Genomic DNA, 27,139 nt, shown 5'->3' on the forward strand with positions numbered 1-27,139 from the left:
AGTAACTGTACCGTTGTGATTGGTGAATTGTTTCAGTGTTTTTTTTTTCTTTCACATGTTGCTTACTTTATATAGATAGTTTCACAAATGGCATTGCAATTTTCTCATGCTTATTCATAAAAAATCTGCGTCATTGTTAGGTCACCATAAAAATGTTCACAAATTGACTTTATTACTTAAAATGGCTTTATATAATGCATAATCATAGTGAATTATGGCTTAAAAGGAACAGGCATACTATTCCTAAAAATTGCCTGCGGTACCCTATTCTATGTTTTTGAGTTAAAAATGACTCTTTAGATTTGTGAAACATTTCACAGATCAGTATTAGGCTAAAACACATTCCTTGAGTCCTTCATGTGAAAGGAAAATGAGTTTACAGGTTATGTGAGTCCATCGCCACTTAACAAATGGCCTAAAATGGTGAACAACACTCTCTTTGCACTAAACACTATTTGTGAAAACTTTCACAAATTGATTTGACTAGTTGCATTGCCTTATGTGTATTTAAAGTGCACATTAATGGTGATCTATTGTTCGCCTACTTCTTTTTGCCTACTGTATAGTATGACAGTATGCGATTCAGCCACTTTTGGCTAGAAGGGATACAGCTACCTCCAATGGGCATGCGCACTTCAATACTGCATAATTTTTGCTCACGCTGACAACAGTTAATAACTATTTTTATATTATTGTAGGGTTAGGTTTAGGGTAGCTATAGGCATATTGTAATTTATTGTAATTTTAGGGCGAGATTTTGCATCACTTCCGGCCGTAGCTGTATCCCTTCTATCCAGAACAATCAAACCGATACACCATTTTCTTTTTCTCATAACGTCACTCCTGTATTAAGTGACGAGAGTGCGCGTGCGCGCAGCACTGTTTACGTTATCTAGTGTGTATGTTGGAGTGTGCCTGTTGGTGTGTACTCTACCGTCTGAATATATTGCGCACTTTGCGAATCGACGTTGCGGATGTCGAGATGGCCGCAGCAGCCCCAAACCCAGAGGACGCAGGCCGAAATAGCGGCAGTCCGAGCACGGCCAGCGCTCTAGCAGGGGATGGGGAATCTGAAGAAGCAGAGGACTTCGCGTCCGCAACGCACTGCTCGGAGCTCTCTCGCCGGCAAAACGAGCAGCGGAAGCTCGGGCTCTTCTGCGACGTGACACTGGCGTTTAGTAGCTCACCCAGTAGCTTCGAGTTTACCGCGCACCGCTCCGTCCTGGCCGCGGCAACGGATTACTTCACGCCGCTACTCGGTGGTCAGTTTTCGGAGTCAGTCTCGCGGCGGGTGGAGATGAAGGAATGGAGCAACCAGGCGGGCCTCGACCAAGAAACGGTGGAGAGCGTCATCCAGTTCATGTACACTGGCGAAATCCGAGTGAGCACCGCAAATGTGCATGAGGTCTTGGAGCTAGCGGACAGGTGAGAGGATGTTATAGCGAGCTAACGTTTTCTGCGTAGGTACAATTCTGGTAATTACGGTCTATGTCATTCATGGGAGGCTAATCCACTTTGTCAGCGTCATATGCTGGCGGCGTTGATTGACATTATTGGTCTTAACGCGTCTTGGCGTCAGTAAATATGTGTGTGTCTTATAAAACACACAATAGTAACTTAGCGGTTTGAGACATTGCAGAATCAAGTGGACTTTCAATAGTAATGCTTTTCTGTCATATGGGAACGTTGCAACGTTAACATGCAAAAGGTAAAATTTCGCAGACTATTCTAGAAGATCCAATTCGATCGAAATCGACGCTTTATGATGCAGCTGTTTTATATCGGATATTTGTTAGACATTCGATCTTTTCTTCAACATCGATGGACTTGTATTCCGAAATAGTGGCGAGTCACACTGTATCTTTTTTTCATAACGTGAAGTAAAGCATATTTTTGTCAAATACAATGTTGGCATTGTTGGATAATAATACGCGTCGAAGTGGAAAAAATAAAAGCTGTAGTCTCAAAGTGCTAGCCAAGTTAGGGAGCATCTCGAAAGTGCAAAACGCACAAATATCTATACCCCAGCAAACATGCCCCTTTGGGCCCGGGCGTTACAGGCAGAAAATTGGGCCCCAAATGGGACGGACAAAAGTGTGATCTGTAGGGATGCACTGATATGGAAATTGTTGGCCGAAGCCAAATAAAAAAGAAACATTTACAGTGTTTCCCCTAGGTTTACAGCTTTGGGGTTGGGTTGGGGAAAATTGACGAGAAATCATTTCCTTTTCATTCTTATGTGCTATCTATCTATCTATCTATCTATCTATCTATCTATCTATCTATCTATCTATCTATCTATCTATCTAGTCACATACATTGATTGTCTGGGAGGGTAATGCTTTGTAAAATTTAAAAAATGTTATATATAAATATAAATAAATGTATTTAAATCTTTTTAAAATTGACTTTGGCAAGTAACCTTTGTTAAATGTATAGAAGTATTTGTTAATATTAATGGGCCAGAGCTTAAAAAAGTAAAGAACTAAAAAAAGATTTATAAATACTAACAAATATATTGCTCATTCATTGTTCGTTAATGTTAGTTAATACTTTTATATGATAAACTAATTTTAAATGGGCTTTTTTTTTAGACGGTTTTATTTCTATGATGCATTTATTGGAGAATAATCCTGTCAGACGCGGACGCTGTTCTGAACGTCATCACGTGACATTCCCATACAACACGGAGCCATCTGCATAGCGTATTAAATATCTCGTCTTATTTAATCAGCAGATTTACAATGTCCTGACTAAAAACATTTTAAACACACATATGTAAATAGTAAGCGGCATGTAATTCATTAATATACATTTTAACCGCCATCCGGTGATGAATGGACTTTTGATGCTTGTCAGGGGCAGGATGCGCAACACTTAGACTTGGAGCAGGAGAGCTACTCCGGCTGCTACTCGCAGTGGAGTGAGTTTTGCCATCTTTAGTTCCCTGTGAGCGCTTAAAAAACGCAAATATTTTCATTTGGTTTTCATCTGATTGAAGCGACATATTTCCCGCCGCGCGCTCTCTGTCCGCTAATGTTTGTTTGTGTGTGAGTGAGCGCGTGTGCGCACTCATTGGGATAATTGTAAACGCGCAAACACAGACAGAAAAGACATGCCATCGTGGAAATAAGATAAATAACATATTACTTAAGGGTTATTTAGTTTGTTTAATAAAATAACAAATTGTAATCTGGCGCTATAAAGAAAATCAAATCAAATTTACTTGACGTCCAAGGGTGGCGGGGCGAGCCGTTAGGAGGGCGGGGCGCCCCCCTTATTTAATGGTAGGGGAAACACTGATTTATGTAGAGGTGGGCGGAATGGCCAAAAACCTATTTCACAGAATGAGTAACTTTATTTCATGGCTACAATATATTTCATGAAACAATCTCCCATTATAATTGTATATCTTATACCTAATTTTTCTTTGATTGATTTCCTTTATTTATTTATTACAGTTCATTTAAATGCTCACCATAGTTAAAATGTATGAAAGTTATGAAAATGTACTAAAGATATCAAATTAAGTTGTGATAATCATGGTGTGAGATGGTGGTCTAGTGGGTTAAACCACTAAACTTGTAAATCAAAGGTTGCTGGTTCGATCCCAGCATCCACCAGCAGTGTGTCCTTGAGCAAGACACTTTACTCCACATTGCTCCAGGGGGATTGTCCCTGTAAAATAAGTGCACTGTAAGTCGCTTTGGATAAAAGCATCTGCCAAATGACTAAATGTAAATGTAAATAATCAGATGTATTATTTATTTATCTTCTGGGTATATTATATGTTTACAATAGGAACAACATGTATAACAATGAAGTATGAATATGCACAAACAATGAGAGTACAGCATATGACTAGTGTTATAAACTGGTGTTCATGGGGTCTGTACTGTAGTTCTTTATCGCTCTTCACTAGGGCTGCAACAAACGACTGTTTTTGAAGACTTTATAAGTAAACACCCACTGCTTTGATTGGATTATAGTTTCGTAGTTGGAGCCTTCTGTGAATTTAGTTTGAGGTGTAACGCTAGGTTACACATTAGCCCCATTCACAGTTTTCACACAGTATTTGTAATATCTGGAGACCTCCTGTGATTTATAAATGACCTCACCACATCTGTATTACATGTGGCGAATTCACCGCAATCGCAGGTCTCATATGTTACGAGAGTTTCCATGATAAGTAATATTGGTGGGTGAAAAATCGATTTACATATGAATCGCGATTCAGTCTTCTTGCGATTCTTATCGATTCACAGATTTTTTTTTTTTTGTGTTATCGAAACAAAAAAGGTGGATTGTTTTTTTGCGAGAACAGTGAGGCACCCGTACATTCAAGAGACTGCACAGCTCAGCATCAGCGATGACGGGGGTATAAGAAATACACCAAGGCTCCAGACTGTGACTATATGGTCTCATTTTGCTACCATTTTCAAGACAGCGTGAGTATTTTCTTACAAGTACTCACGCATGTGCCACTTGCAAATTTGGAATTTCCTTTTAGTTGTTATAAGGTATGGGCATTTAAAGCAAAAATAATATTCGAAGATCGATGAGAACTATTCGAAGATTATTCGAAATTCGCACCCCTCCCCCCCATTTAAGCTTTAAATCCTTGACGACACTGCTTTATTTATTATGGAATAGGCAGTCTTACATAAAGCCATGCATTAAGATAATGCGCTGAAACATTAATATATTAACAACCGAATGACCGCACTTATTAACAGTACGTCGATCAACATCAACCGCTCATAATGCTTGGACATTTCCTTGTAAATATGAGCATGCACATTTATACCAACTAAAAAACAGTCTGGTTGATCAAGGAAAATATAATAAAGCCATAAAGATTTTACACCAGACTTAAAACACCTTAAAGCATATTAACCGAATGAAGGCATTTATTAACAGTCCGGAACGATTTCATGAATTAATAGCTCAAAAGGCTTCAGTTTCTATTGTCATGAAAAAATTTCTCCAGTCTGGCAGTGATCGTTTTTCTAGACGAACAGTAAACTCGGGCTGTACAAACTCCATAAGATTTTTAAAACCCTCTCCTCCAACAAAGCCGATCGCAAGCACAATTTAGCGATCATCGTAGTAATTAAAGCCGTTATTTGCTCCGCCCGTCTGGCATCTAAATTGGTTGTTCTTACCCTAAAACTAGCAACTGATTGCTGACCTGTGGATGGACCTGATGGGTGCTTCGCCCTCAAATGATTGTGCATCGTAGTTGTTGATCCATGATAAACCAGCTTTGCATTGCAGAGTTTGCACTGCACTTTATTCTCATTCATTTTATTAAAGGACCCCCACGCACAGAACTCATTTTTGACACCGTCTCAATTTATCATATCCGTTATGCCACGCGGGTCTACAGTGTGCGTAACTTCGTTAACAATTGTTGTGAGAAAATGTTTTCCTCTACTGTCTCTTGAATGACAGCCTTTAGGTTTTAGGTGCGTTGTTATTGGCAGCGCCACCCTTTGGTTACATGAACACGTTGCGCGTGAAAACACTGCAATTTTTTGACATCTACAGGGCAGCTACTATAGCTTTACGCAAAAAACAGAGGAGGATGGTGTTATAGATAAATCTTCATTTTTATCGCTATCACATCAAATACCTGGAATTATTGTGATAGAGTTTTAGGGCCATATCGCCCATCCCAAGCATTCATGCAATGCATGCACACACGGGAAACTTTTAGAGTATATATTGTAAGATATTACAATGGATCCATTGTTCTGCTAATTTGGTGCCAAGAATTTTTAAAATAATTACAATTTTAGAATTTACATTTATCATTTTGTTTAAATCATACTCTGGAGTTTGATATTTATTAATCTAGTTAATATTTATGTGTTTTAATTAAAAGTACAATACAGTTTAGCGGTTCAAGCAATGTGTTTATTGATGTAATACACTTCATTGCCAATTTACTTTGTGTTTTTTTTTTATTTGAAATAAACCATTAAAAAACCTATCGGTTATTAATCGTAATCCGTAGATAATGACCACCTTAGTTATCTTTATCTGCAAAATCCAATATCGGTCGACCTCTAAAAAAATACCCCAACTTTAGTTGAGCATACTTACACTACAAACCTTGTCAGTAATCCACGTGGGAAAAAATCATAGAAAACTAAACAAAACATAAATAATCGTTCATTTTCGTTAGACAACAATGCATTATGTCCGTCAGCAGATGTCGCTGTTTTAATGGCATAACTTAACCATAAAACCTTACTGTTTGCAAGTTAACATACATTTTATATTTTAAAAAGTTTTAAAAATATGCTATATAATATATAAACAATATTATATAAAACTTCTCAAAATATAAAATGTATTGTTTATTTGCAAACAGGTTTTATGCTTTTATACAAGGGCTCTGTCCTTCGAAGGGACTATATTTGGAATGTTGCCTGTGACGGTTCGGTATGAATACACCCCTAATTTCTACTACCTTATTCCCCCCCCCCAAAAAAAACTTTATTTGTAATAATTTATTACACTGAAAACTGAAATAATTCAGTGCAGTATCTACACAAAATAAACATACAAATACCTTAATATTTAGAGAAAAATTCAATTACCCATTTTAGATTGTGAAATGTTTTTTAAGTCTGCCTTAAGACCGTCAGCGATTACATTTACGCATTTGGCAGACGCTTTTATTTATTATACTTTACATTTTTTAAATCTGCGTATGAGCAATCCCTGGGATTAATCCTATGATGCTGATGTTGATAGCGCCATGCTCTAACCACTGAGCTACAGGAAAACTATGTATAGAAGGTGTGTCCAATAAACATTATAAACAAACCCTGCAGAATCTGACAGGAGTCAGTTGTACACCGCTGCTGTACACCAATTGATAGTCGCTCCCGAAAAATGCTCATCATTTGCAAATCTCAAATTTGTGGAGTCGCTAGACACGCCCATTTCCTGTTGCCAACGGTCACTGTCGCTGGTGGTCTGAACGGGGGTCTGAACATAATGCTGGTCCATCCCCAAGACAACCCACAAATCCCTTTACTCCGACACCCAGTGCGAAAATTAATAAGGAAAGAGTGCATGAGTGCCACCTAGCTGTGACCAAGTTTATATTGAAAATCTACACCCCATCTCAACAGTGGAGTCAAAGAGCTTTAGGGAACCGTAACAATGTGTCACATACTGGGAAAACACAATAATTCTAAACAAATCACACAAATCTTTTTTTTTTTGCTGTAGGGAGATGTGCAAGATACTCAACCCCAAATATACCCCACCCTCCAGGAGCTCTCTGTGACAAATTAATTCTTACATGGTATGGGGTAGAAAAGCCAATCTGATCACTGAGAATGAAATGCCAAAACAGGCCCTCACATCAGATGGGTGGACCAGCCTCTGTCAGGATATTTAACCGTGACAGTGCACTACACACGCCAGGGCAGATTGAAACAAAAGTTCCATTGATAAATTTACAGTCAGGATCAGAGCAGTGTTGACTGAAAAGCAGCAGCTCCTTGGTAAGAAGCCTTTTCAACCTATTAAATGATTGTTTTGCCTTTCCTACATTTAACAATTTAATAAAAAATTCAGTGAATAATTAAAAATCTATGTTTTTGTTGTTGTTTCAGGAATCTTACAACATTCACTCATCCTTGATGTGAAAACCAGATTTAAAAAAAAGGGATGATAAAAGACAACCCGCATCGTCTGAAAGATGAGGACTTTCAAAAGGCTGAGGAATTTAACCTGCTTATGAAAATCCTATATACATCGACACCATGTGTCATCAAAGAGAAGATGTGGGAGACCCTCTCTAAGCTCTACTGAGATGAGAATATTCAAGCCTTTCACCATGAGACCACATCAATGGACCCCAGATTTAAAGGGAGGCCAGTGACTAACTCCATTGGGATAGGCTGAGGGAGGGTTGTTGAGGCCAATGTGACTGGCCAATGAAATGCCTAGGAAGAGATGTTCTTAGAGGAGGAGAGAGAGATACAAGATAAGCCAGGAGAGGCCCAGGCTTCTGCCAGAGAAGGCCAACATGTTAATACTGTCATGATTTGCCATGAGGACCCAGGTGCAGACAGCGATGGACGGGGAACCAAAAGACTTTAATACAAAAACACCCACGATGGGGGACACAATGGAATACAAGATTATCAAGACATATAAAACATAAACAAAAACGTCCCACGAGGGGACAAAACAGGCAAACAGGGTAACTAATAAAACTCTATAAGACTTTGACAGAATTAACACTAAATACATAAAAGACCAGGCAAGAGCAATATGCGAGACCACTTACTATGACACGAGATACGGACTAATACAAAACGAACCAGAACAAGACGAGAGACATGGATTTAAAGGGAGACTATCATAGGATAATTAACAAGGGACCGGTGTGGGGAACCAAACACTCAAGGAAAGGCAACGAGATGGCAGGAACAGAGACAAGGACCGGAGAGGTAGTATGAAAAGCCGAAAGGTTCAAGAACTCTCTCTCCACATAAAACCTAAGGCTTCGTCACGAATCTGCCACAAGACCAAGAATAGACATGACATGAAGGCAGACTCATGACAAATATTTCTGTAGAAAACCTGTATTGCTGTTTCTAGTAGTCCTTTGTTAAAAACATTACTCTTTCTTTTTGCTAATGATAACTTTTGTTTATTTATTATACATAGAGACCTAGAGATCATTATGTTAATGCAGATCAAGCAATGTTGATTCTGTTCTTACTTTTGATGTATATTTCTTTTTAAAGAAATATACATTTAAGGATAATTCAAATATTGCTGTTTCTGTTGTGGTATATTATTTATTTAATTTATTTTGGATTAAGAAATGTTAATTATGATAATTCAAATAAAGCAGTGTTCATTTTTTTCCCAGATTGGTCTTTTTATATCAAAAAGTACCAATAAGAATACCATTAGAGTAACTGTTTGATAATAGTAATGCCGTTAAAATGTTAACAATACCCAACCCTATACACATCCACCTTTTACATTCACTTAAGACATAACATACTTTTGTGTGTTTTTCACATACTCTTCGGATGTGCAAGATATGCTCATGTCAGAAGAAAAATCTGAGTCTACTCGCTTGAATGTTTAAATACGCACAACTTTAAAATGCATGAGCATTTGAAACTTTCATTGTGAAGAAAACTACACAGTCTGCAAAAGAGATATTTGTTGTTAAATAGTGGATGTGAATTTGTGTTGCGCTGCATTTACGGGCACTGAAGCTTGATTAACAATCTCTCTGTTAAAGGAAAATCCAAAATTGTAGGTTGAGAAGTTGAAAAAATGTGTACACACTAAGAAAAGCGTAAAGGTTGCTTGCGTAAGCTACCAAACTTCATCTCTTTATACATTAAATATGGGCGATATGGCCTTAAAACTACATTTGCGATATGTTCTTCGATTTATTGCAAGTTCAATAATGCAGGGAAAATAAATTGTATAATCTGCGCTGTCAAACGCTCATAAATGTAGAAAAAAACAGACAAACTCGCATTTTTATATTGGTTGTAAACAGGCAGCAGTACGATGCACGCTGTCACCGTGAAAGCACAATGGGCGCACACGTTTCACGGGACACTCTTCTCATGCATCCAGTGTGAAACAAGAAAGAAATTCCATTGAACAATGCATGCGCTCACATGTAACATCTAACGAATGTTTAAATAAAGACTTTAAACCAAACTTAATGTTGCTGTGTTTTTAATATATTAAATCTATAGAGGGTTTCAACTTAACAACATAAACAAACGTTACTGTGCATGCGCATTTTTTGACCCCAACTGAACTTCCGGTACACGTTCACAAACAATAGAAGCCTGTAGAACAATCAAAAGAAACCTAGAAGAAACATTACTTGGCTAAACTTGTCTATCATAGGATAGAGTCGTGTTCATCCAATGCACACTCAAAAATCTTGCTGAAAGCAATAGAGACCATCTGGGTACTTCTCATCTACTGTTTTGTCCATACTGAGGTCTCTGACATACTATAGTATGGAAGAAAGCGATTTTGGACACAAGGCTGTCTCCAAACAAAGGTGTGTTGTTCTGTGTTGCAGAGACTGATCGGCTTTTGCGTGAAAGTACTGTGGGATGCAGACTGCTCCAGTACTACATGTAGAGAATGATATACCTGTTAATGTTTGTTTTTGTAACTCCTTACTAAGAGATATTGTTTTCCATTCCTTTAGGTTTTTGCTGGTGCAGTTAAAAGACTTTTGTGGAGAGTTTCTCAAGAGAAAACTTAGCCTTGGAAACTGTGTGGCCGTCCATAGCTTGGCACACATGTATACTTTGGATCAGCTGGCCTTGCGTGCTGCTGATATGATACGCCGCAACTTCCACAAAGTAATCCAAGATGAGGAGTTTTACACTTTACCATTCCATCTGGTCAGGGACTGGCTCTCGGATGCTGAAATTACAGTCGACTCTGAAGAGGTTCTGTTTGATGCTGTCATCAAGTGGGTTCAGAAGAACTCAGAAGAGCGTGAGGAGTATTTTGAGGAGCTCTTTCGTCTTCTCCGCTTGCCACAGATAAAGCCAACCTATCTAACAAGAGTTGTTAAAAATGAGCCTTTGGTGGTGCAAAATGCAGCCTGCCTCCAGCTTGTTTCAGAGGCTGTGGAGGGTCATGCAATTCGCTTCGAGAACCTTAAATCTGCGGATACAGAGTTCTGGGCTTCCTACATGGCCACCTTCCAACCAAGGTTTGGCCAGAACATGGATGTTATAATGGTGGTTGGTGGTGTCTCTGAGGGAGGTGACTACCTGAGTGAGTGCGTAGGATATTTTGTGTATGAGGATCGGTGGATTAATTTACCACACATTCACAACCACCTAGATGGTCATGCTATTGCTACCACTGATACACATGTATATGTGGCAGGGTCCATGGAACCAGGATTTGCAAAGACCATGGAACGCTACAATCCAAATCGCAACACCTGGGAACAGGTGAGCAACCTCACCACACGTAAGCATTCCTTTGGCCTCACTTGCATCAAAAATATTCTATATAGCATTGGCGGTCATGGCAACTTCAGCCCTGGCTTCAAAGATGTGAGTGTTTATGAGCCTGACCAGGATAAGTGGCACAACCTAGAGTCGGCCCCCAAGATTTTGAGAGATGTCAAGGCCATTAGTGTTGAAGATCGATATGTTTATGTTACAGCACGAACACCTGTAGATACTGACAGCGATGATGGGTTGAAAACAGTTACTACTCGTTACGACACTGTCAGTCGGCAATGGCAAGAGGTTGACTCTCTACCACTAATTGATAACTACTGCTTGTTTCAAATGGCTGTAGCATCCACCAACTTTTACCACACTGCTTCCTGCTGTCCCAAGAGCTACACCAACATACGTGAGGACGTTGCACGGCAGAAGATTAGCACAAGGATCTCAGATGATATTCTTGAGAGTCTTCCTCCAGAAGTCACCAGTGTCGAGGGTGCTGCTATCTGTTTTCTTGGCGATGATGTGTTTGTGATTGGTGGCTGGAAGAACAGTGATGATGTGGACAAACAGTATCGCAAAGAGGCGTATCGTTATTGTGCTGAGCGCAAGCGTTGGATGCTTCTGCCACCCATGCCCCAGCCACGCTGTCGTGCGACAGCATGCCATGTGCGCATCCCCTACCGCTTTCTTTATGGCTGCCAGCGCTACCCAATGCCTCAAAACTTGGCACGGCAGCGGGACCGTATGCAACAAATGCAGCAGTTACATCGTCGCACATTAACTCTACGGAGACAGCTGCAATCACAAATTGAATGCTGAATATCATTAAAGCCCCACCGGGGGAGCAATAGACAAACTGCTGCTGAAATTCAGAGAACATTGTGTCAAAAGCATTCCCTTGATCCTGTTCTTGTTTAATTTGAATGTTTTGTTTCATTTGTCTGTTGGGATATTTGTTACAGAGAAGATGTATAAAATTGTTGAATATGGTAAAGAGAATATTTTAATGTGTCAGTTAATGTGACGTATAATTATGTAAAAAGGAAATCTTAAATTTTACATTTCCACTTAAAATGTTGTTTTATGACCTTGCATGAATTTGCCTTGACAATAATATGCTGCAGCTGCTGAACAGCAGTAATTTAGTCATCATTCAGTTTGATAACTGTTGTGTTGGCTGATTTTGTGTTTTATTTTATTATTATTTTTGTTAAGAGTCGCGGGCAATCACCATTTAAGGGATAGTTCACCCCGAAACGAAAATTCTATCATATTTACCCACGTTGTTCCAAAGCTCCAAAGTAGTTTCCTACTATGGTTGTCAATAGTGCCCCAGAACTGTTTGGTTTCCCACATTATTCCAAATATCACCTTAAGTGTTTAACGGAACAAGAAAAGAAAGTTGAGGGTGGGTGTCTGATGACAGAATTTTCATTTTCGGGGTGAACTATACCTTTAAACAAAGCAACAAATTAGCACTTGTAAATCAGCACAGTTAAACCTCTCACATTTTTTTACCCTTTAAGTTATTGGACTCGAATTGTGCTCCATTCATTTTTATTATTAAATATTATTATTATTTATTTATTGTACCAGGAATGCAATATGGTGGTATTTCTTTGTGTCATTTCTCATAAATACAAGCACCTAATCTAGACACTATCTTTGTGTAGTCTTATTGTTTTCATTTTCTTTTCTATTGTCTTCTTCAAATGCTCATGGAATTCCTAAGTCATGTCATAAATAATTACCAATTCATTTTGTAAAGAAATAGTTCTCCTTTTAAAGTTGTAATGAAATACTTACCCTTAGGCCATCTTAAATTAATGTTTTGTTTACCCTCTTTGTAACATTAAAATCCTGCCTTATTTTTGAGTGGCAATGATTTATTTAGTTTTCCAAATACATTTAAAACCTTAAATGTTATCTTACACATCTCTGTTGTTTTCCTAAGATATTTATAATCCACTATAGTCATTTGAATTCCTTTTATGATTGTATGTGTTTTTCGGACATTGAAAAAGCAATGTATTTGCTGTTACAAATGTACTTTGGACATTCTATATTCATAAACTAAGTATTATGTCCTTCTGTACATTTTATGTATGTCTTCAACTTGATGTAAAACAGGGCTCGACAATAATGTCCTGGGGCAAGCATGTGAGACAGATATGAAGTGACAAAATTGTCACTTGCTAAATCGGGCCAGTGCTGTATCGTAATGAAAGTAAAGAATTTTCTTGAGATACCTTGCAAGGTGACGCAAAAGAGAACTCTGTTCTCCCGGGGTGTTTGGGAGTCTCACCTCAGAATTTTGAATTAAGTTCGCTTTTGTGTCATCTTGCTCTTGAACAGTCATATCCACTCAAAATGATGTCAGAATGCCCATACTAGCAAGTATCCTTGTAAAAGTAGTCCATTGTGTTACATCAAGTAAACATAAACAGTTTTGGGAGAAAAAAAAAATGTGAAACGATAAAAGGTCTTAAAGGGACAGAAGCATTATGAACATGTTTTAAATGCTTCTGAAACAACAAAGGATGAAGACGAAAACGCTCACTGGTCATGCATGATTAGCTTTTATAACTTTAATTAGGTTTAATATAAATTAAATTTATGAACACTAGAATGAAGGGTTATTTTACTGTACATTTGATTACTTTCTTCAATTTTTGTACCTGATAACTACCTGTTAGACCAACCTGAAACACATTATTTTATTTTTATGTTTGCTTTATTACGTATATCTGTGCTATTGTTTGTAATGTGATTGTTTGTTCTTATTTTATTACTGACTGATTAGTTGTCTTCAACAATAGTTGACATTTCTATGAGTCAGGCTACAAGCTTTATGGGATCTTAACCTTATTTATTAAAAATGCATAGATAAAAATATATTAACGAATAACTAGACAATGTTATTTATTTACTCCTTTACTTGTGGTGGGACCAGTGAAAATTTGAACCAATCCTTAGCCATGTAAAAACAAGTGAACTGCAAATGTACATTCCTCAATTTGATTAAAATAGTGCACACATTTGACAGTAACTTTGCTCCACTCTGCAGAAAGCAAATTTCTATATTAAAATGTCTTTCATTTCTTTCTACTTTATCAGTCATTTCTTTCCAGTCATGCTAATATTCTAAAATGCTAATAGCCTTGTTATTCATTTTTTGTGCCATAAGTAATCATTTATTTGATTTCCTTGAAAAATGCTTATTACACTTTATAATGCATTAGAAATTTAAACCAATCATTGATGTACTGCTCAAGACCAGCTTAACATTTTTATGTTCACTTGACGAACACTGAGCCATTATTTCATTATTCCATACCAAAGTATTTCACAGTATTCTTGAATAAAAAACTGTTAAAAGCCAGATAGAAATTGCTTTGGATAATGTGTATTTAGACCTTTTCATAGTTGTATCATACACAAACAAGAGTATTAAGGCTCTGATTTTCTTTTTCTGCTTTTGTCATTGTATTTCAAGAGAAAATGTTATTTTGCATGTGTTCTAAAGTATTGTGGCTCTTGAATGAAAATAAATAAAAGAATACCTTGATCAACATATCCAGTCATTGCATATATTTAAAAAAAGTGACAAACAGTAGAATGTTTGAGTTTGCTTTGTCTCCTTACACATTACCTGCATGTTGGAAATGCACACAACGATTTTTGTTATAGGTTGTCCACAGTAATAATCTTTCTTTTTTATTTTAATCCTTGCTTGGTGTTTTGGGCCCAAATTTAGTTTTATCTTAAAATGAGCTAATTAGTTTTATCTTAAAAACGAATCAGGACCAATCTGAGATTAAATTTGAGCAAGGAAAATACCATTCCATTTTTTTTATCTATGTGAGGAGGCGGGGTTGAGCCCGTTGCTATGTATGACACAGTCTTTTAAAGACTCTTGATTGGTTGGTTGGCCAAGAAGGAAAAACCTGCGCTTTCAATTATCAATTGGTCATTAGTTTGAAATTGCACTGGTTTACCTCACTCACACATATGCACTATATACTGTGTATATATATATATATATATATATATATATATATATATATATATATTCTTTAGTCACAAACATGAACCCTGCATGATCTAATGTGTTGTCTTTTTAACTCACTGTTCAATTCAAGGTAATTTTATTTATAGCGCTTTTACAATTTGCATTGCATCAAAGCAGCTATACAAGAAAACCAAAACAAAGATAAACAGAAGTTGAACACACTATTTTTTTTATCAGATAAACCTTAAAAATAATATGGACATTGTCATGCAATGCAACACAATTCTTCTCACTTTTTGTTTCATACTCTTTCTCTGCTGCCAAAGAAACTCTTAAAGGAGCGATTCTTTTCCTTTTTTTTTAGGCTTTGATTATGTTTTTGGGGTGTTTAACAATGTATGTTCATGTTCTAATTGAAAAAAAAACTATTTATATTTCAAATATTTCAAGTGTATTGTTCACCGCTGTCCCTCTTCTAACGAAGTGACTGGATTTCTTCCTGTCTATATAAAGTCGCTCCTTCCGAAACGCTCTAATTGGTAAAGGTGACCAGGTCTGTCATGATTGGTTCTCAGCTTAGAGTGTGTGTGAAGATATCCCACCCATACCATATCAGCGAGCTTCCGCTTCTCAGGCTGTTGTGATTAGCGGGTGCCCCTCTCAGTGGATGTGTATTCATAAACTTTTAGCAAAAAACAGTAACAATGGCATCAACTTCCCTTTATCAGTTAAAAACATGCTAACACTAATAACAGAAGTGTTAGTTTTGCCTTTTTTTATCGGACCTAAATTGGATAGTAAACAGGCACTCAAAAGACGTTTCATAGAATTGTTTTAGAGGTAGCCTATGCGCACACACCCTCCATCCATCCATCCATTTTCTTCCGCTTTATCCGGGGCCGGGTCGCGGGGGCAGCAGTCTAAGCAGGGATGCCCAGACTTCCCTCTCCCTAGACACCTCCTCCAGCTCTTCTGGGGGGACACCGAGGCGTTCCCAGGCCAGCCGGGAGACATAGTCCCTCCAGCGTGTCCTAGGTCTTCCCCGGGGTCTCCTCCCGGTGGGACATGCCCGGAACACCTTCCCGGGAAGGCCTCAAGGGGGCATCTGAAAAAGATGCCCGAGCCACCTCAGCTGGCCCCTCTCGATGTGGAGGAGCAGCGGATCTACTCTGAACTCCTCCCGAGTGACAGAGCTTCTCACCCTATCTCTAAGGGATCGCCCAGCCACCCTGTGGAGAAAGCTAATTTCGGCCGCCTGTATCCGGGATCTTGTCCTTTCGGTCATGACCCACAGCTCATGACCATAGGTGAGAGTAGGAACGTAGATTGACCGGTAAATCGAGAGCTTCGCCTTGCGGCTCAGCTCCTTCTTCACCACGACGGACCGGTACAGCGACCGCATTACCGCACACACCCAATATGAATAAATGAATGAGCCATTTATAAAGCGCTTTATTGTGTATATTTGTACACCCAAAGTGCTTTATAATCATATGAGCGGGGTCTCTCCTCACCCACCACTAGTGTGCAGCATCCACTTGGATGATTAGAGTGTATTACACAGAACAGCTTGTTAAAGTCATGAAGCTGTTAATTGACCGTTTTTAATCATAGAAAACTACTCCAGCAGCTCTTCCTCTTCTCTAAGGAAGACCTCGCCCCTTTTTTGGCATATTCCTTTGGGCGGGGGTTAATACATTAATACATGGTAACATCCGGGCTACCCAGGATAGGAAAAACAGTTGAGCCCAGAGCCCGTCTGCAATTGAACCGAACCAATGAACCGAACCATTGAACCGAACCATTGAACCGAACTATTGAACCGAACCAATGAACCGACGTAGGGCGGCCTATCAGAGCACGACAACCTGACTGTCTGGCATGATCCAAAAAGAGGCCAAGGCACGGATATTAAACCTGTTAAGAAGATGACTTCTAGGGAAAACGAAGGCGCTCCGGTAAGTTTGCTGTTTATGTACAATCAGACTCTACAGAACATAAGTTGCTAATTATTTTTTGGAACTATTATTATTATTATTTTTCGACCGACGACGGTTCGGTTCAATGGTTCGGTTCAATTGCAGACGGGTTCTGGGCTCAACTGTTTTTCCTATCCTGGGTAGCCCGGATGTTACCATGTGAATATTTAACTTTAATTTTTCGATCTGAATTTAAGCAGTCGAATTAGACATATGTTTTCTTTGAAAAGTATTAACTTGAAATTTGAGATCGGAATAAGAGCAATCAAATTTGATCAATCTGAATGTATTTTATCTGAAATTCTGTAAGTTGATTTTTTTTTGTAACTGAATTTGTGAGCATTAAATTCAGGTTTTTATATTGGAAATCAAGAATTTTCATATTTAAATTTCATAGAGGTAAATTCGAAACAAATAAATTCAGATACATGGTTTCCAAAGTAAAATAATTCAAAATCAAGTATTCATAGGCTGTTAAATTTCAAAACATTATGTCTCTTATTTGCTTCCATACTACTGTAGAAACAACATGCCGAATTCCATGCAAGGGGATTTCTATGTAGATAGAAATAGCTCATTTTAAGATATGTAAACATATCACTTCATTATGTAAGGTCTGAAGACATACAGTAGTTATATTATATTGCATTTCTGTTAATAGACCATCCAAACATTACACATTGGGCCTTTAATTCTAATGTAGAGAATGTTCTTCAGCTTATGACCTTGAACATCTTATATGTTGCAATAGTTAGATCAAAAAACTTAAAACTGCAAATTGGGATCAATAGCTATCAATAGTTGAATATAAATTGACGGTAGTGGTTTAACATTTCACGTTGTTTATGAAAGTGTGAAGTGTCTGTATGCCTTTAAATTAGTTAAACATGCATTTCTCTCTGGATTCTATGTCTGGTGCTTGTCTGGATGGAAATCTACAGAACTGGGAACGCACTGAAAGTACATAAACCAGGATTAATATATGTAGTAATTATTTAAGTATAACTGCTTAATAAGTATGTGTGTTAATAAGAATACTTGACTGTACTTTATCCGTTAGATTCCATACATTTTCCTTAGTTAATTTTGACTTGTGGTGACTCATTGAGGCTTTAATTATATTCCCAGTTACTTAGTAGATGTTAAATCTTTATCCAACGTACAGGTTTCAGCAAAGCTAACACCAGCAATAATTTTGTGTGTAAGGCCCTTATTGTGAAAAGCCAGTATTAGAATGGATGGTGTCAATATCCTGACTGAAAACATGAAAGCGATAGAGGCACTAAAGTATCTCTTAGCTGTCCATGTTTTCATTCGGTGTGGCATATGTACATTTTAGTGGCTACAGGACTTATTTATAATTGATGTCTTATTTTATTATGTACACTGTAAAAAAAATCCTGTAAAATTTACAGTAAACTACTGGCAGCAGGGTTGCCAGCCAGTTACTGTAAATTGTACAGCCACAGTACTGTAATTTAATTTACAGCCATTTACTGTAATTGCAGAATACAGGAAAAACTGTAATTTTGAATAGCAACAGTATAATGCTGTATTTTTTACAACAAATTGCTTGATTTTAATTTATTTTATTTAGAAGAAATACATAAATCACTGTATTTCCAGTACGTTCTGCATACTGGATATACAGTGTTTAATTTGACTTTAATTTGTAATTGATACAAAAATACATTACAGACGAATTGTGTACGTTGTTGTACATGAAATAATTTTATTCAGTTTCAACTTCATAGTATCCAACATGGCTCTTTAAACATTCATGTTTAAACAACGCGTTAACCAACATTACCATCATGAAACAAAATTGCAAAACAAGGCCCAAGTGAGTCTGTAAAACGGTCCACATCTTGATCCATCAGAGCACAACAAGTAGCTAGAACTATGGAAACAAAACAAGAGAATAATGTTAGATATTCAATTTATAGTCAGAGAAAAACAGAGGACAACATATACAGTCAGAGAATAATATGATGTAATTCAATGATGAGATCTCTGTGTGTTTGTGTGCGTGTGTGTATGTGTGTGTGTGCGTGTGTGCGTGTGTGTGTGTCTGTGTGTGTGCGTGCTTCTTACTTTTCATCGATTACATTGAAAATTCATTATTGTGTAGAGCAGCAACATGTGGGTTCACTGCAACCTGTTTCTTCTGTTTCCTGGCATTTTAGATGATGCTTCTTCTTGTTCCACTCTCTGGATTAATATCTACAAAGAGTCAGGAAAAACAAAATGTTATATATTAAATGTACAAAATATATTATATTAAAACACATGAATTAAATCATTAGCTTGCTAGTGTTAAATAGCGGAGACTTCTAAATAATTTGCCCTAAAAAAATCCATCTCTCGTTGAGAAATATTGTTTTAAAGGTCTTAACAGGTATATAACATTAACATATCTATAAAATGCAGGTAAGGAAGTTGTTCAACTAATACCTTTCATTGGACTCCAAGATACACGCTTGCCCCATCCTGGTACTCAAGATTGAATATGTAACATGCTATGAACAGAGTGGGAAGGCCAGACATGAAGCTGTGCTGAGCACCGTCACACACAACCTAACCTTCAGTAGTCAGCATCCAGTGGCCTGCATGGCAAAGTGTGTCTTAAAACAAACAATACCACATGTGACAATAGTTAATAGTTACTATACAATTTTATCTTTAAGCTTTTTCCATTTAAACTACATTTTAGTATAAGTGACTATACAAACAAACTCTAAGCAAATTACACAGATTAATTTACACTTAAAACCGTACTTATACAGAAATGTAAGCTAACTAACGTTAGGGATGTCACGGTCAAGAAATTGTCACACTAGCATTTTGTAACGGGTCGTCTCACTCCCACCATCCCACGGTCCTATCTGGGAGACAGTCCTGCTCTAACGATGAGGGTGTCGGTAACGTCTTTTGCTACAGCTCTCATCTGGCCTCCGTTACATAAACTGAATATCTAGATGGTTACGTACATTAATCACTTTACCGGGCTATCCTCCGTGAACAACGACTTACCGCAAGCTTTGGTGACTTGTTTTAATTTGGTCTCTCGATTTACGGGTCACTGCATTTGCAAATTTGAATTACACCAGAAAATAATCACGACCGAGTGTGGTATCACAACTGTCGAAGCATGTAACTTTTACCGAGTCTACGGCGTGCGCGATGTTCAACATTAAAAAAACAACCATCAACTTACTAATACAATGAACTGTAGCTCGTCACATACCGACTTCGCTCCTGATTTGTACAAAAACTCTAAATAACATGAACAACTTCTGTCATCAGGTGCTATAGCGACGGAGAATGTTTGAAATCTTACCGCGACGGCGCTGCTGAAACCCCGCGCAAGACTCATTCGGTCCCAGCGGATGGAGGTTGAATCCGGGGTTACCAATGTGAAACGCGAATGTAGATACCTCTATATAAAGTTACCACTATGATAGTTACCAAATATGGAAAAAACGTAATAAATCACTTACCACATGTGTGAATCACTCATTTTGCGCACTACACCAATCTCGACCGTTGAAGATCATCCCGCCATTGTAGATTTGAAATTTACAGCAATATTCTGTACATTTGAGTTAATCCGTCACGTGACCCCAGAATGCATTGCACTTTACAGCAATATTCTGTATTATTTAAAAAACAGTCAGCTTCTGTAAAATAACGCTGTAGTTTTTACAGCAATTAGTTACAGTGTATGGGTGATATATGTCATGTTTACAGTCTTTAAAATCTGTTTTTATTTAATAGTCAAACTATTTTATTAAATATTTTTATTTCAAAAGTAATTCTACCGTGGTTATTTAAGGTGTCAAACATATTTAATTGAAATGCATGATATTTTTAATAAAGACCCTAAAGTTAGAACCCCAAAATATTAAATAATAGAACCTTTTCACAGTCTACTCTACATAGCAACATTTATAACCAATAAATGGTTCTATGACACATCTTACTGTTATACATAGCACCTTTTGACAAAGGGGCTTTAAAGATAGGTGCAATTTAGCGATTAAATGGTTCCCATATGATAACGAACCAGTTATTCTATTTTAATGCTTTTTAGTCTGTAATGATTTCTTCTCTAAATAAACGTAATTGACTACCCAAACTTATCATAAATGTATTGAAAAATCTATTGCATAATGAACTGAATTGTTGTTTGCTAATATTACTAAAGAGTTGCGCCCTTACCCTATCCATCAGAGGCAACAAATAATTATAACAACAACACCCTCCATAAAATTGAAGCTCGTTGCCACCAGGTGTCCTACTAGACCAAATTTTCAACTGATTTTCAACTGCATATCTAAATGCCAAAACGGTCCAAACGGGACATATAACAGTAATGGTGTTATAGACTGAGTTTATGAAAGGTCTTTGCGGTAAGGTTTTATTTACAGAGGATTTCACGAATTCAAATAGCTTCCCAGTGGGCAATTGATGTTAAATAGACATCAAATTGACGTCAAACATCGGCATCAAAGAATTGGTCAAAAATGCAAATCAAATCGATGTCAAATTTTGACGTTAATTTGATTAGCAATTTCTTTTACATTTTTTAACAAATTGATGTCCTATTCTAGACCAATAAATAATGAAACAACAGTACTTAATGTAAGACATGTTTTATTAAATACAATCAGCTACAATTCCAGAAATTTAAAATGTTCTTAAACAACTAATAAATATAAAATCCTCCTTGAATTACATTTAAATTAATATATAAATATTAAGTGATCTGGAAAAAGCCATCACATGACAAAATTGTACATATTACAGGTTTTGATATCATATGAAAGCTCTCAAGCCCTTTCCATTTGTTAAAAACATTTACATTTACGTGTAGTTATTTAGCAGATGCTTTTATCCAAAGCGACTTACAGTGCACTTATTACAGGGACAATCCCCCTTGAGCAACACACTGGTGGTGGCTACTAGGATAGAACCAGCAACCTTTTGATTTACCAGTTCAGTGGTTTAACCCACTAGACCACCCACTCCATAAAAACAATTTGTAAATTAAATAAAAACAGTTTTGGAAAGGGCTTAATAGCTTTCATATGATACTAAAACCAGTATTTTTTATTTCACCATGTGATGGGTTTTCCCAGATCATATCCCAAATGAACAAAAATAATTTTGATAAACAATTGGCTTAAGGCCTACTTATTCAGAATCCTTCTTCAGCCCTGAGCCATCCATATTCATTGTTGACATCAATTTGTTTGTAAGAATTCTGAAAAAAAGACAACCATATCAGTATTCAATGATTGTTAAGATTGTTGAACAATACAACTAAGTGACCAGAACAGCTGAGAAGTTTTCCTTTGAGCACAGTAACACAAATGGTCATTGAACCAGCTTTTGGTACCTTTAGTAGTGTGGGCTGGTCCTGCTTGACACAGTGGACCATCTACCAGGACATTTTAGAACACTTCATCAGTGTGTATCAAATTATGAATTATAATTATGGGTATGTTTCGCTTTGTCGCATAGCATCGGTAAAGAGATTCAAATGAGGGCATTTTTATTTTATCCGAATATTAATTGCAAAACTAACATTACTCACTGACATTTCTAAATCGTTAACTCAACGTTACACGCTTAATGGATCGCACATTAACATTACCTCAGAAATCTTCACGGTACTTCTGGCGGGATATTTCAATTCACCAGATTCTAATATATCGCCAAGTCATATATTTCATCAAAACACAATCTTCTAGGTTTTCAAAGTTACCCAATATAACGTATTTTTTATTCCATGAGATGTTTATTACTCACCTGATAAAAAGCGACAACCTTCTCCAATGCTTCGACCGCATAGCAAACAGTGGCCTCTACGCAAGACGTGATGACGTACGTTTCAACGGTCAACGTAGTAAATCCTCCAAATATTTTTATAAATTTTATATTTTTACGTGTATGTATAAAATAATATGTTATACTACATTTGCATCAAATTTCACACAAAAAATAAATTAATTGTTGTAGTCCATTCACTTACTTCAGCTGCTGAGAAACCCGGAAATGTGAAATAGGCCATGGCGCCGTCTACAGGTGGTATTAAGAAATACATAAGACAGATAATAAATGGGCATTGTAGGCCCAACATTTTTCATAATAAAATTAATGATTAATTAATGATTATTAATAAAAAATTAAGGAAAAATAAAAATTTATAAAAAATAATAAAAAAGTTATAAGAGTTTTTTGACTAAAATGAACATGAAGTTGTAATACTGTAAAAATGGTACATACATTATAAGGTATTACAATTTTATGAGTATTTTCAATTACAGCAATGTTTTTCTAATTTTACAGTAATATAATATCACTATAAATAACAAAAATAAGGATACATAATACTTTATGTGGGGTTACAGCAAAAATGCTGCTTTTGTTTTTAATATTTTAAATTGTAATTACATCTGAATGTATTATTGGCAAATCAGTATATTTTCTTGTAAAATTTAACAATCACTGTTTCCTTTTATTTCAGCATGAGTATTTACATACTTTTAAAAAAAGTGTTTTTTACCACAGAAGTTACAGCAGTCCACTTTCATGTTTATATTTGAAATAATTAAAGAATAAAGCTTCAGACTACCATTTACATGCTTATTGGGAATCTAACAATAACCAAAAACATGTCTCAAGACCAGAAATTGAATAAAAGATTTCTGCACAAAAACTGTCTAAAAATTAAATAATTAATTCTTCCCTTAAAATACGTATACAAAGTAACTATTTTCATAAAGTCGTTTTTTTCTTTCACCACATTCCCTCACCCATATGTGCAGCAGAGAATGTTTGTGTGCTCTTGAATTTATACTTAATATAAGCGTGTTTCACTAGTGAGGTGCTTGTGCAGCGGCAACGACAGATGGCGGACTCCTCTTCCCCCGGGAAGGCAATCTCTACGAATGCGGGCGCGTGTCAATCACCCGCTCTCATGTGATGGCTCCTGCCAGTGACGTGCCCACCATATGGCCTGGCATCAGAGCAGGTATGCAACCCTGCCTGCTAGCGATGCCACACTGCCTCTCTGCAGTCCGGAAAGGGATAACACGTAGCGGATCACGCAGACAACCGTGCCTCTCCTCCAGCCAGAGCGTAAAGAATTTGAAGGCAAAGATTATGTAGATGTTTGAGCTGTCACCCACGGAGCACCATAAACGAGGTCAGTTTTTCCAACGCGACAGAATATATAACCATTCGAATTATTTACATAAACAAATGTCAGCGAATGATGCTCTGAATTGTTTTATTTGTACACTGGATATAGATTTTCACCATCCATGACCCCTTTATTCACCGTGCATTTTAATTAATCCAAACGTAAAATAACGTTGTAAGCCAAATGTCCGATTCGTCTCGCTGAAAAGCAAATGTTAATTTTTCAAGGGCAGCTCAATTACACTATTTACTATTAGACTATATTTTGTTCAATTATGACGTTAGAATGATTAGTAGATTGTGCTCTTTGTTAAGCTCAATGTGTTGCTCGCGAGAAACAGTTGAACCCCAACGACAGGAGCGGGAACGAATTGTGTGATATGGTAACGATAAGACAGTATAAACATCATTTTACTATCGCAACCATAGCATTGTGTATAAACAATAATATAGTTAATATAAACATGTCGTTCTAAACAAAATTTATAAATCACATATTCATCAGAAAGCGCTTTGTGACACATTCCCTTCAGGGTTTCAACATTATTTAAACCAATGTTTTAATTATTATATCATGTGTTTAATTATTTCTATATATGGTAATAAGTAAAATGTAATTCAATTAAAAAGTTGTCTACAGTATCTATAACGAAATGGGAATGTGACGGGAGGGACACAGACAGTGAATATGGATATTTTAGGGATCTGAAATCTCTGAATGCGAGCACATTACAACAGTGATCATTTCTCTTATTTATGTAAGTGTAATGTCTTCGCCATTTTAGGTGTTTTGGTAAACCTTTTGTTCATTTCATCTTGTTTTTGATGTGCTGGAATGCCTCCAGAAAGAAGAGTGAAAGGATAGGGCGGAGGGGGGACCTGCTGCTCAAAACGCCCCCTGAGATGCAAAGACAGGGCCCGTGTTCGATGACCTGCTGCATGTGAAGAGCCAAACAGAACTAGAAATTGAGAAATTGAGAATCTTGCTACATCTGTCCGTGTATTAAAAACGTTAGTCTCTATTGTCTTTGTTAGAATTATTTGATTATTATTTTGTACATTTGCATAAAGATATAAAATTGTTCATACAGTAATATGATTTGTAAAATCGTCTAGGCATTTACTTTTAGTATGTGCTATGCCACAACATGGTGTAATGCTGGCAGAGTGCGTTAACTTTTTCATAGTACAGGAGACGTTGTTGAAGTTTATTACCATTTCAAGCCACTAATGTGCAATACATAAATTTAACATCACGGTTTGATCATATTTGAATAAATGTATTTACTCGTTGTATGTATTTCAGTGCCACCGACATGTTAACGAGATTATTCAACGAAACTTCATTGCTTCCGGACATGCAGAAGTTCGCAGGCTGGGTGGATGACAGCGGGAGTGAGGACTCCAAAAACAAGGTCGAAGAACAAGAGCGTTCTCTCCTAGAAGACGATGAGCTGCGAGAGGGATATGTGAAAGACGATGGCAGTCTGGCTCAGTCGGATATTGCAGGGGAGGAGGAGGATGAGGATGTCGATGAAGATGATTGTGGCGATGAGGAGGATGAAGACAGGCCAAAAAAACGCGGGCCAAAAAAACGCAAGATGACGCCTGCTAGGGTGGAGCGCTCAAAAGTGCGGCGCAACAAAGCGAACGCAAGGGAGCGCACGCGCATGCACGACCTGAACTCCGCGTTAGACAATCTCCGCAAAGTCGTGCCATGTTATTCAAAAACCCAAAAACTCTCTAAAATTGAAACACTTAGACTGGCAAAAAACTACATTTGGGCGCTGTCAGAAATCCTGCGGAACGGGAAAAGACCGGACGTGGTTTCTTATGTACAGACGCTTTGCAAAGGCCTCTCCCAACCCACGACTAATCTGGTGGCTGGTTGCCTGCAACTTAACTCACGGAATTTTCTAACTGAACAATGTCAAGAGGGAGCGCGTTTTCACGGACCCAACCCCTCGTTCTCCCTGCACGCATATCCATATCAATGCCCCCGTCTATCTAGCACGCAATGTCAATCCGGATCCAATGCACACAGCCTGAGAAATCACCCTTTTTGTGCAACCTACGATACTGTGTTCACTGGGGGCGCGTCCCCAGAATACAACAGTCCAGATTATGAGGGCCACCACAGTCCTCCGGTGTGTGTAAATGGAAACTTTTCTTTGAGGCAACAGGAGCCACTGTCACCAGACACAGAAAGAGGCTATAATTATTCTATGCATTACAATAGTCTTCATGGCTCACGTCCGTCTGCTCCTCATAGTCTTGCTTACGGCCCATCGGGAGCGCGCAGCGGTAGCACGCACTCAGAAAACGTTCCACCGTTTCACGATGTGCACGTGCACCATGATAGGGCGCCTGCATACGAGGAACTGAATACCTTCTTCCACAATTAGATGTTTTTATGATAATGGCTAAAATGGCTAAAACCACACATTCCTCACAATTTTTTACTTTCTTCCGAATCCAGGTGTTATGGATTCATACATTTTTAACAGTATTGGACTGTAATCTATATTTAACTATAATTCCATTATGGACCTTAAGTGATTATAATGTCAGCTTTAACATGAATTGAACTGCTTTATCGAAATATTATACCAGGTCAAACGTTTAAACCATTCTTAGTCTGTAATAAGACACTATTGTATGTCGGAGACTGTTTTCTGATAATATTAATAAAGACTATGGTTCGAGAATCACCAGAGGCTTCGATTTCTCTTTGAGAATTGGTCAGACAATAATTTCAAGAATAGCTCTATCAATTCACGACAAAGGAGCATCAGTAAAAAGTTTAAATTTAGCAAAGAGCAAAATAATAATAATATTAATATAATATTTTTTTCTATATTCCAAAATAGAATTAAAATACTTTTTAAAATAGGCAATTAAGAGTATTTTTATTCTTTTTAAAGTTATTGGAATAA

At 37.3% G+C, this 27,139-nt stretch overlaps 2 protein-coding genes and 1 long non-coding RNA gene across 6 annotated transcripts; 2 read left to right on the top strand and 1 right to left on the bottom strand.

Moving 5' to 3' along the window:
- The first annotated feature begins 595 nt into the window (after positions 1-595).
- On the top strand, positions 596-14,579 carry klhl11 (kelch-like family member 11). Of its 2 annotated transcripts, XM_056770928.1 has the most exons (3): positions 596-1,425; positions 10,235-10,815; positions 10,930-14,579. In XM_056770928.1, exons 1-3 carry the CDS (start codon positions 902-904, stop codon positions 11,820-11,822), a joined length of 1,998 nt encoding a protein of 665 aa, XP_056626906.1. In that variant the 5' UTR covers positions 596-901; the 3' UTR covers positions 11,823-14,579. The 2 variants fall into 2 exon arrangements, with proteins under 2 accessions (XP_056626906.1, XP_056626905.1); XM_056770927.1 differs by having other exon boundaries at positions 599-1,425; positions 10,235-14,579.
- Positions 14,580-18,700: 4,121 nt separating this feature from the next.
- On the bottom strand, positions 18,701-20,697 carry LOC130439310 (uncharacterized). Of its 2 annotated transcripts, XR_008909438.1 has the most exons (4): positions 20,495-20,697; positions 19,449-19,618; positions 19,089-19,217; positions 18,701-18,894 (listed from the first exon to the last, which is right to left on the bottom strand). It is a non-coding gene; the product is annotated as an uncharacterized LOC130439310 (long non-coding RNA). The 2 variants fall into 2 exon arrangements; XR_008909437.1 differs by having other exon boundaries at positions 19,449-20,697.
- A 3,375-nt stretch (positions 20,698-24,072) lies between these two features.
- neurod2 (neuronal differentiation 2) lies at positions 24,073-26,914 on the top strand. Of its 2 annotated transcripts, none has more exons than XM_056772192.1 (2): positions 24,073-24,207; positions 25,510-26,914. In XM_056772192.1, the coding sequence occupies exon 2, from the start codon at positions 25,520-25,522 to the stop codon at positions 26,606-26,608; it is 1,089 nt and encodes a 362-aa protein (XP_056628170.1). In that variant the 5' UTR covers positions 24,073-24,207; positions 25,510-25,519; the 3' UTR covers positions 26,609-26,914. The 2 variants fall into 2 exon arrangements, with proteins under 2 accessions (XP_056628170.1, XP_056628168.1); XM_056772190.1 differs by having other exon boundaries at positions 24,173-25,214.
- Positions 26,915-27,139: the final 225 nt, after the last annotated feature.

The sequence above is a fragment of the Triplophysa dalaica genome, chromosome 17 (genome assembly GCF_015846415.1).
Source record: "Triplophysa dalaica isolate WHDGS20190420 chromosome 17, ASM1584641v1, whole genome shotgun sequence".
Taxonomy (NCBI): Eukaryota; Metazoa; Chordata; class Actinopteri; order Cypriniformes; family Nemacheilidae; genus Triplophysa; species Triplophysa dalaica.